This window comes from Anabrus simplex, chromosome 8, assembly GCF_040414725.1.
Source record: "Anabrus simplex isolate iqAnaSimp1 chromosome 8, ASM4041472v1, whole genome shotgun sequence".
NCBI classification, from domain to species: Eukaryota; Metazoa; Arthropoda; class Insecta; order Orthoptera; family Tettigoniidae; genus Anabrus; species Anabrus simplex.
Window position 1 is genome coordinate 104,269,890 of NC_090272.1, and position 13,026 is coordinate 104,282,915.

The 13,026-nt window shown below is 36.1% G+C and overlaps 1 protein-coding gene across 5 annotated transcripts in view; it reads right to left on the reverse strand.

Annotated features, from left to right (window-relative positions):
- The window catches only part of Moe (Moesin), a 310,308-nt gene that overhangs the window by 53,778 nt on the left and 243,504 nt on the right, over nt 1-13,026 (reverse strand). For all 5 annotated transcript variants that reach the window (XM_067152408.2, XM_067152409.2, XM_067152411.2 and 2 more), the window contains 2 exons: nt 6,693-6,815; nt 4,586-4,737 (listed from right to left, as the gene is read on the reverse strand). In XM_067152408.2, the coding sequence (XP_067008509.1) occupies nt 4,586-4,737; nt 6,693-6,815 (275 nt within the window). The remainder of the gene's footprint in view (nt 1-4,585; nt 4,738-6,692; nt 6,816-13,026) is intronic.

Genomic DNA, 13,026 nt, shown 5'->3' on the forward strand with positions numbered 1-13,026 from the left:
GAGAGACTGAACCAAAATACTAACAATTAACACCACTGCAAAGTGGGACCCCACTTAGGGATGCCACAATAGCTGTAGCTTAAGACTATCCCTAATAGACCTAAGAAGAATAAACACCCACAGTGGTCCAAAGAACGATGATGCTATACAGGCCAGGAGACTACCTAGCAAGGGTCAGATGGAACCAACACAAGAATGAAGCCAACTTACAAGGCTTTATTATGGAAAGATAGACCATGATGTAGATAATGATTCCCACAGGGAGCCTGAAATATTTATCCTGAATGAGTAAATTCATAATTCCAATATAAATGGTCCGTTATTGGACACCATAAATTTTCCAGCTACCTCATTCTTAGTTGCCAGCATTTCACAGCCGCCTCCACTATATGCATTAGCCATGCACATTTGTAGGGGTACTAGTTAGCAAGTGATGGGCCTAAATTGGCACACTAGGGTGAAACGCTGGCAAACAAGAATGAGTTAGCTGGAAAATTTATAATGTCTAATAACGGACCATTTATATTGGAATTAAGATAGACCATGTCGATTATTGTAAGAGGGGCAATGTAGTTACCCGCAATGGAGGTAAGCTGTACATACCTTTATGACCCATGTACCAGCCTTCATGCCATTTTAAAATTTCTGACAGTACCAGGAATCGAACCCAGGCCTCTAAAGACGCCAGCTTATAGCGCAAATCATTAAAGTACCGAGGTAAACACCAATTTTAGTGTTCATACAACATTCCAATGTAACTGCTGATCAGACAGAAAAAATACCCGAGGAAGAAATTCAGTGATAACAGAACAAGTACCTGATTTGACCCAAGCTTTCTTCTCACTGTGTATTCATGAAATGTTCCCGATGCGACCTAAGCTCTCTTCTCTCTGTATATTGACTATATGTTCCAGGACTTCGGCAGACGCATTTTTATACACTAGAAACATTGCACTTTATCATTTTCATTATATAATGAAATTTTTTTTTCTGTAAAATATTCAACACTAGGCTACTTTTGTTAAGATTTTCTCCTTAGGAACAGAACTGTACAACTGCCAAGTTCAGTACTGAAGAGGAAAAAATTTTTCACCAAGTTGGCAATAATTAAATAGTCTCAGAAAAATCAACTATTGGTGTCATTTTGACTGTGCACTGTAATACACAAAACTATTACAGCCAGTAACCAAATTATCTTAAATTTTTATTGATATGCTTATTCAAAGAATGTACTTTCACACAAAGGACATGATTATTTAAAGAAGATAAACGCCCTGTGCTGGAATCGGCCACACATGTGGCGAGGGGTAATCGATGTAGGCTGCCTCGTCTCCCACTCCTCCCGCAGGCCAGTCTTTACCTACACATCGTGCTAAGCCGGTGTTAGTGTGTTGCAGTAATGATTGACAGGCTCCTTGCTCACTCCAAGATTAAGTACTTAGTTCCTTGCACAGTTTCAATAAGAGTTCTATAGTTTGATAATGATGCAAGAGTATATTTTGTTGTGATATAGATGTCAAATTCTACAATGTTCAGTTCTAGACTTAACTGTTTGACTACTGTGAAACGTAGTTGGCATGACTTCAAAGTCCTCATAATAACCTGGGAGGGCTCTGCGAGGGCAGGACAATATACAATAATTTCCTTGCATACCAGTAAAACTTATTGTCAGTTTGTTCTTGTTTTTAGAAAAAGTATGCCTTATGTTTAGTTTTGGTTAGTTTAGTTATAATTAAGCTAATGTGTACAGTACTTTTCATAATCTAAAAATCTAAAACTTTGTGGGAAGCATGTGCATCGTCTACCTCCTTCCCAATCCTCTCCCGAATTACATAAAATAATGTTACTGGCTTTGTGTCCCACTAACTTCTTTTACGGTTTATGGAGACACAGAGGTGCCAGAATTTAGTGCCAGTTCTTTTACATGCCAGTAAATCTGACACGAGGCCGACGTATTTGAGCACCTGCAAATACCTCAAACTGAGCCAAGATCGAACCTGCCAAGTTGGGGTCAGAAGGCCAGTACCTCAACCATCTGAGCCACCCAGCCTGGCTCCCCAATAAACACACATGTTAGTACAGTTATCACACACAGGTTATCAGAAAAATCTTCACACTTGTTGAGTACAGCCAGTCATGAAATGACAACATATGGGCATTAATTTCTTTTTCTGCTTTTTCATTTTTCATTTTTTTTTAAGCAGGGGAGGTAATATCTTGTTTCAAGCATACCAGAATGCAGTTCTTTTATAACTATGGCAAAATGGATTGTGAATAACTTAGTCTAACAGGTATTCTGCCCTCTACCCTTTACTACTTTCCCAATGGACTCATCCAAGTATTCTTGATGGTTTGAATTTTCCCTAAGTTGTATTATTTGAGCCGCTGAAGTGTTTGTATGTTGATTTCAGTGGTAGGTTATTTCTGGCCAGTGCATGTGCTAATTTAAGTTAATAGGGAGGTATCATTTTCTCATTCACTGTTCGCAAAGTAATAATTACTTGGTGATGAAAAAAATCATGAGTTATTAGTGGAGTGATGAGCGATATAGACTGAGTAGGACAGCTGTGCATTAGATAAGGTTTCCTTTTCAATCTTTATGAAGTTGATGAACGCTAAACCCCATTAGCTACGAGACTTCATATTAAAATGCACAAAGTGTATTATACAAACTGATTGGGTAAAAACACGCTCAAATGTCACAAAACCGAGTGAGCATCCTGATAGGTTAAAATATACTACTTGCCATTGCCTTCGTGATATACAGGCCGTACTGTAGCTCTGATTACGTCACGCTCTGGGTGGGACTTGAACACACTCGAATATAACACCCATTTAAATTAAGAAACTTAACATCTTATAAAACCAAAAACTATTCATAACTGTTATTTTTGACATACAATGCATATCCTTCCCCATAGTGTTCTATTTCTCACGTATATCCCTTCGTTTCCGTGAGCACAGGCTAACACTTTGAGACATATTCTTGGGATTTCTATCCATTTTCTAGTCAACTGGAACATTCACATCATACACACTGATAGAAAACATGCAACCAATTACTACAAATGTAAAATATTTCTGTACCACCAATTCGGTACCTACAAGAGATATTACGAGTAAGCTAACCTCCAACAATAACAAAACATTTACTGTCACTGTCATTAAATTCAGTTATTGTTAAAAATATTTAGATTTTTAAACAACAAATAATGCCTACACAATTATTTTCATGTTCAGTTTTCATGGAATACCCCTGTTCCATTGCATGAAGATTGATATGAAAAATCTCAGTCTTATTTCACAATACATTTCTAAAATGCACAAATTGGACTTTAATTTTGAAATACAACGAATTTGAAAAAGCCATAAGTCTGATTACATAAAAATGAACCTAATGTTACCCATGTTTTTGACATAATAAGTTGTATAAGTTGTCTTCACTAATTAAGGACTATTCACTTAATGCAGTCCATGACGACTTATCTCATGAGTGAATATGCGGCCACGGTTTAAAATTTCAATAAAACAAAGAATTGACATGCAACTCAACTAACTCTCATGCTGAACTACCCCCCCCCAATGATCAGCCGATTGCTTTCCCGCTCTCGCTACAACAAGGCCTGTACATCATGATGGCAGTGTATTTGAGGGCCTTACGATAGGTATTAGGTGTAACAGGACTACAGCCAATGTCAGCTGAATCGTTGCTTGCAAAATGTGTATGCAGAGGCTGAACACAACTTGTCAACAAGCAAATTAAGAGATAGCGAACCGGGAAGAGAGAGCGAGCACGCTAAGATCCCACCCTACCTACGCGACTACGCCCCACCGGTCACTCTGAAGGATGTTTACTAATTGGACTATAGTGAATACTAAATGGTTTCTAATACTTAAATTCTGAAAAAGGAATACTGTTACAAAAATGTTATAGAGGGCAATAATAACAACTCTTAATCCATTTACACACACACACACACCATGGAGGCACATCTCAAAGGTTAAGAACTCCTTTCCAGGTCAGTTGTTATGAAGTTTTTTTTTTTTTTTGTCATTCAATAGCATACTCGTAACATTTTTTTAAACTGTCTTCCCACACTGATATCAGTACAGAATATAAATTTGTGTCCTCACCCTGAGATGGTGCAGCTCTTTACAAGTACATCCTCAATGGAGCTGAGTTGCACGTACCTTTTCAACTACATATCTCCTGCCAATCCTTTTTTTCTGACAGTACTAGGAATCAAACCCAGGTATTCAAGGATGGAAGCTAATAGCACTAACCAATTTCAGTGATCATACAACATTCCAACGTTACAGGGCAAGGCATTTTCATATTAGGTTACAATAATTTGCATACTATGAACATAAAAAATGAATTAAAAGACAGATTCATATACATTATATACTAGATCTTATTCTTAAACCTAAAACAAACAAAAAATGAAGTACCTGAAACAATCTTACAACAAGACGACCACCACCACCACCACCACCACCCACGTAGAAAATAATACGTATGTCTTTTTTTTACAACAACCAACATTTCAAGGAGGCTATATTCTTCAAGTATGATATGACTTACCGCTGAGGCAGCAGGCGATCATTAGCAAGGAATCCAGGAGTATGGATCGCTTTGTTGTAGTCACCATGCCTTGCCTGCACAGCATATGAAGCCAAGAGCACTGATGTTTCAGGAGGGCAGTATATTTCATCAGACAGGATGGCATTCTTCACCTGTCATGTAAAGTATGTTAATTAAATGCGAGTTAACTATATATTTTACAAAACAATACAGGCTCAAAATCTTAGGTTATAATATTAGTCCTGAATTATATAGGAGATAACTGTCACAAATGTAGAATATTTCAATAAAACAAGAGTATTAGACAAGTTCTATGAACTCTTGATATGAGTTTGAAGGGTAAAGGTAGCGATTCGAAGTAACGGGTATAAGCCTCATGATACTATCCATTTCACTACATGCTTTGATACTCAGTTCTACCTTTCAGCTTTCAGGCTGCAAACTTCAAATTAACGAAGTGCCTTGACAATCCTATCCGTAACTAGCTCTAAGGCCTTATTTAGTTTAAAACGTCATCACTAAATCATAAAAATAAAAAAATAAAAACCAAGTCTGACCATCTTCGTCTTCCTCTACTTATTTTACTCCCCCCATGATAGAGTCTCCTTTTAACTCACAGCTGGTTTAAATATATAGCTTCCTCCATAGAGTTCATTCTTAATTTGGACTTTATCTCCTCATTCCAAATACCCTTCTACCATCGTTTCTGTTTTTACCAGCCATCGTTCTCATAACTGCTACTTCTAACTTATGAATAATATACTTTGAGTCCAAACAGCTTTCACTCCCTGTTTGAAAACAGACTAATGTAAAGGCAGTTCTGTCCAAGAACTCTCTACTTAGAGAATACTGCTGATCATAACCGAGTTCACTGCATTAGCTTTGTTGTACCTTGATTCAATTTCACTTAGTATATTACCATCCTGGGAGAATACACATACCAATTACTTGAAATGTTCCACCTGTTCCAGTTTCGTATTCCTTACATGGCACTCAATCCTCTTAGGTTTCTTCCCCCCCTAACATATCATGCTTTGACAAACTAGATTACAGTGAAATGTTCTTTTAAATAAAATCTGATTAAAAAGCTTTAATCGAACCAACCATATGAGCAAGAAAAATCTATGTTCAGTATGAAAGGTTTGTTAGGAGCCGTATTAGTGTTGACACCAAATAAACCAAGCAATCCAAGGTACAACCAAACAACTGGCAACCAAGCAATTTAATTAAAGCTCAACCATAGTGCACTATCTGACAAGGACTTCCTTTCAACTGAACCTCTTTGGTTTCGATGTAAAGAAGTAAAGAAATTCATACTTTTAATGAGGAAAGCATTAGAAACTATCACTACTAATGTCCTAGTGCACTTCTTTAGAACACCTAGGCTGTTTGTAACAGTTTATAGTGGGGCTGTTGGGGATAAAAAAACAGCCTTTACGCTGTTGCTTAACATATTACTCCAGAACACCATGGGGAAAACATGCTAAAGACAGCAGAACCTCTGGTGTTCTTTTCCTCGAGAGCCTCAGAAGTACCTACATTTAGTAGCCTGACTGCTCAACTCTACTTCCTTCAACAGGATTCTGAGAAGCCCGTAACTTCATAAAACCATCAATAACTATATCAGAATATCTGAATGTTTCTACATGCAATAAATGCCTCTGGCCATTTCTTGATGAATTCTGCGCCTGTCTCTTGGCACACATCAGAGCAAAAGGTAGCTTCCGCAAAAGTCTGTCTCACTTGTGGCTGAGACAGTATGGAAGCTGCTGAAATGGTACTCACAGGGCCAATCGAGCTAAAATGACATTTTCTGGTCCAGTGAGGAAATTAATGGCAAAGTATCCCAACTCCTCACTATGCTGTGTATGCCACATTATTAAACCTCCACTGGTTTCTGCAGTTTCCTCACAATATAACCTTTGGTGGTACTATTTGAGGATCCAACCAGTCTCTGGGCTGAAGACTTAATAGAATAAAGCAACAAAACATGATGATTAATACTCTACACAGGAAACTTCCCAGCATTCTCACACAAACAATTACTTAATAAGACAACATTGTCCCGTAGGATGTAAACTCTAGTAAACACATTTAGGTAACCTACCTGCAAGTAGAATAAACGAAGGGTAATATCTTGAATAAGTTCTTCAGCAACATCTTCAGGATAGAATTTAGCTCGAAACTTGAATTGCAGGGGGTTTTCCTTCTTCACATCTTGGCTCAACACCTGAAATTCACGTAGATAATACAAATTTAAGAGGAAGGCATTACATTACAGAAATAAGACAACAGTAAGTTATTTTCAAATTAGACTACAATATGCTCTACACAGAATATAATTACAATGAAATAAACCCACCAGGCTTGCAGAAAAGTTTGATGTAAGCAAATTCACAAATATTCTCTAATTCTTAGTCAGGCTATGATTTCATGTGAAATGATACAAAAGCCTAGCTTACACCCTCTGTGTTGGAACAACCAAGACCAGCAAATGCTAAATACTGTAAGTTATTCTGGAAAAGACAGCTGAATCAGAATAAGATGGAACTGAACAATGGTGCTGATAAAACCAGGTGAGCTCTGTAAAAAAACTGAAGTGACAGATGGTATATGTGAACATGAAGCTGTTTTAGTTGTAGTTAAAAATAAATGTGATGGAAATGAAGGTTTTAAAAGTGGGACCATTAAGCAGTGTAATATGGTTGATAAAGAGAGGCACAAGGGAGTTTTTAAACAATTATGATGGGTGGATATTGGTAAATAAAAATATAAAAGATCCAATACTGTGTATTATTATACAAAGAGATTAAGTAGGCGTAGGTGAGGAAAAGAGTTAGAAATTTTTACAGAAATAAAGGCGAAAACTACAAAAGCAGCTGGAATTTGTAAGATATCTGGGAATATATTGAAGAGTATGGGTTAGAATACAGAGCCATACCGTATCTGAAATACTTATTTGATTACTGTTTGCAAAAAGGAGCTATACCAAATGAATGGAGAGTTGCAATATTAAACCCAGTGTAGTCCGGCCCCACGGTGTAGGGGGCAATTCGTCCGCCTGTCACCCGGCAGCCCTGGGTTCGATTCCTGGCCGGGTCAGGTTTTTAAAATTGTAATGATTAATATCCCTGGCCTGGGGACTGGGCGTTTGAGATGTCCTTAATCTTCCTTTCCTCACACACAGAATTCCACACTACCGCCATTCGAATTACATGCAGGTTCATACAATATGGTGTCAGTAGGAGCAAAAGATTCACATGGGTCGACGCCTCGAACAAACAGCATTTTTTTTTTTTTTTTTAATGTGTACAAAGGAAAAGGTGACAAACAAAGCAGAAAATAACAGGCCAGTCAGCTTTACATGTGTGGTTTGTAAACTCTGGGAAAGCATTCTTTCCGATTATATTGGACACATTTGCAAAATTACTAACTGGTTTGATAGAAGGCAGTTCGGGTTTAGGAAAGATTCCAGTGAAGCTCAACTTGTTGGATTCCAGCAAGATATGGCAAATATTTTAGATTCAGGAGGTCAAATGGACTGTATTACTATTCACCCATCCAGGCTTTTGATAGGGTGAATCATGGGAGATTACTGACAAACAACACACCAGCAACTGAGTATCATTTATTGGTGTCCCTTTTAACCACGCTTCAATAAACAGATCAGAGTAAAAATAGGCCGACTCAAACCGGATGAGGATCGGTGAGGACTACTAATATATTTCCAGCAGACCACAAACCTTCAATGCACAATCTTTAATAATGTAGTGGTTTCTCAACTACACTGAAAGTACAACAAAGGAGATAAACATTGCAAGTTTAATCCTCTAACATCATTAATTCCAAACAGGACATTTAAACTTAGAAAAATAACTGAGCACTAAATAGTGTTAGTAAAAATTGGAAATTAACAAGATTTTTTAGCCAAACCTTACAGATGTTTAGAACATTACTATGACTTGGACACCAGTAAATTGTGATCATTATCTAGTCCATCACACCTATATTTTAATGTGTTAAATAGTGGTAATATCTGAGTGGTTAAAACAATTTTAACCAACAAATCAATTATAAGAAGGTTCAATGTGAAGACTTTACCTTTGAGATATCGGTTCAAATGAGGCTGAAGATGCTCGATACGAGCGAAACATGCTTCTGTTAGTGTTATATTGTAATAAAATGTCCTTTTAGGGACAGTAAACATTTTAATGTATTGAATTAAGTGGAAAATTAAAAATAAAAAAAACAAGAATTGTAACAATTAGTATCAAGTTCAATACAGGTTAAGAACATGAAAATAGTTTTATGCAATATGGGGTGTTCCGCACTATCAGTGGTGAGTTGGTGTGGAATGACGTAAGTAGAAGAATGAGCTTGAGTGGAGCTTTTAAAAGTGGGAAAGATCATAATATGAAGATAAAGTTGCAATTCAAGAGAACGGATTGGGGCAAGTATTAATTTATATGAGGAGTAAGAGAGTGGAATAAATTACGAAGGCAAATTTTGATAAATTTCCAAGTTTGTTGCACATAGTTAAAAAAAGCTAGGTAAACAATTATAAATAAATGTAAACATGATGCAAATAATTGATAGGGAATCTGCCACCTGGGTGACTGCCCCAAATGCAGATCATTGATGAGCGATTGACTACTGCTTAGCATTGAATCAAAGATTTAATCTATATCTTATGTTAAGGAGACTCTTATCTACAATTAGGTTACATTTGAAACAGAATCTCAATTGCAGTAGCAATAGCTACCGTGACTTAGGAATCAGATGTATGTGGTCATGAAATTAGAAGCAAAATGAGTTTACTGAAGAGGTTAAAACAAAAATGTGAAACCAGTGAATGTGAAAGTAATATTGCAAAAATTTTGAATAAAGACAGTGATGTAAGATATGTATAGAAGGAATCCTCTACTTTGTCAATTTATGTATTTTTCATCCAAACAGTGTTACGTGGCTGAAGATGTTGATAATATACGGAACATGTACCACTTTTAACCATTAAATTGCCTTAAGCAATCATTGTATCGACTAGGTGGAAAATAAATAAATACTTACTTGTGAACCTATTGAAGTGCGATACGGACCATGAAGCTGATTTTATGTAATGATTGAGAATGACGTTACAAGAGATCAGAAAGAGCCAAATATTCTGATTTACAGAAATATTTAGGAAGTGCACAGTTTGTAGAAAATTTATGAGTAACGTTGGATGCATTGATAGAACTAGCTGATCTTTCCTGTGGTCCTCAAAAGAGGGAAATGACACTGCTAACAGCAGATAAACAGATAAAAGAACATTTAGAGTATTAAGGTCTTTGCAGCAAAATACTGGCCATTATGCCAAAGTAGCTAACAGTATGACTAAAGTAAATTCAAGCCTGTGCCTCTATCAAGATCCAATAAAAAAACCATTCATGCAGGACAGTTTTACAAGAGTCTTACTGCCAATTTAGAACCAAGATTGTTAACTACTCAAGTCTTCGAATACAGTGGAATGAATCAAGATTTGCAAAATAGTGGTAGCTATATCTGAATGGCCCAAGAAGCTAGATGTAATGTATGGAGAAAAAAGTATAGTTCATCTCTGCAAACAATTTAAAATCTCAGATAACAGGAAAAATACCGTATTTACGTGAATAATCCCCGCGACCGAATAATCCCCGCATCCGAACTTTAGGTAGGCTTATTTTGAAAAAAAAAAAAAATGGCAACTTTGATGCAAAAAACGCATCCCAATTTCGTTCCCCAATTTTTAAAAAAATATGTGCGGGTATTATTCGCATAAATACGGTAATTGTAAGAGCTTTCAGAGTACAAGGAATATAGAAATATTGAAAAGAAGCCTCATGGTCTACTGCCAATGCTTTGTGCTTCAGACACTATTGCTGTATCAACAGCCGAGTGTGAACGCTCATTTAGCTTTATGAATGAGAATGTAATCCATTTAAGAAATGCATTTTGGTGGATCATGTGTCTAATTCAATATTCATCAATTCAACTGGACCTCCCTTCAACCCTGTCTCAAAACTTGGGAAGGATTAGGTGAGTACTGGAAGTTATAATTTTCCAACTAAGGCCCTGAATGTGAGTTAAGAGTCAGAAAACAGGCAATGTTGCTATGGAAAAAAAAAAAAAAAAATCTTCAACAGGAAAATCTCAGTCAGCACTGAGGTAAATTCTAAATGCTTCAGAATCACAACATTATGTTGAGATATTAAAACAAAAAACTTAAAAATTAATTGGAATGCAAGTATGACCAAGCCAATGAAATAAAAGGCTTAAAAACGTGGAAATCTTTAAAAATAAACCAACTTACCCCGTTATTATGTAATGCCATTATATTGTTCTGCTCTCCAGGGTTTTTACCATTTAGCATGCATTTGGCAACAGAAACCATACATTAGTCACAAACAAAAGTAAAAGAAGAGTTGTTAGATACTGAAGAAAGCACCATAAATGAACCTCTGAAATTTGAGATATGTTCTTGAAATATCAAAAAACACAAAATCATCTTCTAGTCAGCGTAAAGATTTCAGATTTTCAAGCTCAGATAATAAATCTAGTAATTCTCACCCCAAAACAAATCCTTGGAGGAGCTTCTGTGTAAAGGATGCAAAATGAAATAAGAAACTTTATTTCATAGATTTCTTCCACATTGATATCCCCTTCAGTACAATAGTGTTTATCACACGTCTACATGTTTAGACATTAAGAGATATAAATTCTATCAATAATTTGCTGATCGGTTTGCACATTCCATACATATTTTTATTTCAGCATTGTGTTAATTTGTGGTAACAAAGTGGATTGTAGTTTAGTATTTCAGACTTTAGGATGAGAAAAGGTTTTCCTTTTATGGTATTTTGGACATCTCTTTATAACTTATTATAATTGGATATTAATGTCAGACTTATCCAGACAGAAGCGTTTGAAAGCAGCACTTATATTGGTGTGATCTAAAGTATACACAAACTGTAAGGAAAGCAATGGGAAACTACTTCATTTCCCTAGTATGCCTCTTCAGCAATGTCTAGGCCATGGTATGACAGCTGGTGGCAGAGCTGTTTAGGATCAAACCAACCTTTGGACTGAATACTCAAAAATACATATACGATTATTCTAGGTGCAGACTCTGACGGAAGCAACATGCCGATTTAAGCACACAATCCAGCAATCCTTTACAGTAGAGTTGGCCAACTCAATGTCTGATGAAGAGGTTTAAGAGATGTCAATACTTGGGGCCCTGAATCTTAGGGATGCAAACCATTTGTCAACAAGAAGCATATCATTAAAAAGAGAATAAAACTGTATAATCTAAATGTTAGGTTCTTCAGTCCGTCAATACTAATTTTTCACATAAAATTTAGAAAATACCTGAAAAAGAACATTTAATAAAAAAAGTAGAATGACATGTTTTGCTCTTGAAAGATCAGAATCAAGAATTTTAATTAAATTGTGTCTTTCTCATATACAATAAGTTGTTAAATGATGCTGCTTCTTTTTCTAGCATTTTCTAAATAGTATCTACATAAACAAAAACATAATGACTGTACATTATTTTAGCAAAATTTTATTTTAGTTATCCGTTTCATATGTAATAATGATCTCCACACATTCTTTTCTTGCTTTGGTGTCCAAGTTGTTATAACTGTAAAATTACTTGCTATATTTCAACCAAATTTCATATTTAGAATCCAATTATCCATGGGCAGGTTTTAGGGTCACTATAATTTCAAAATCCCTGAATGGACTGGGGCTTTATAGGAAAACCAAAACATTCATTTTAGTCTCCCAAAAAATACACGGGACGAACAATAAATGAAATACCAACCTTAACAGAAATCAATTTCTAAAACTTTTCTCTCTTTTTCAATAGGAGGATAAGGGAGAGAATATTAATGGAATGTTTTCACAATAAGATACAAAAGTTGAAAACTAGACAAGCAGCTGGAATTTATAAGATTTCTGGGGATATACTAAAGACAATGGGTTGGGATATAGTACCATATCTGAAGTATGTATCTGATTGTTTGCATAAAGGAGCTATACCAAATGAATGGAAAGTTGCTATAGTAGCCCCTGTGTATGACGGAAAGGGTGATAGACAAAGCTGAAAATTACAGGTCAGTAAGTTTGATATGTATTGCATTATTTCTGATTATATTAGACAAGTTTCCAAAAGTAATAACTGGCTCAATACAAGACAGTTCAGGTTTAGGAAAGGTTATTCCACTGCAGCTCAACTTGTAGGATTCAAGCAAGATACAGCAGATATCTTGGATTCAGGAGGTCAAGTGGACTGTATCATGATTGACCTGTCTGAAGCATTTGATAGGGTGGAACACGGGAGAATACTGGCAAAAAGAAGTGCAATTGGACTGGACAACAAAGTGACTGAATGGGTTGCTATATTTCTAGGTAGATCTCAG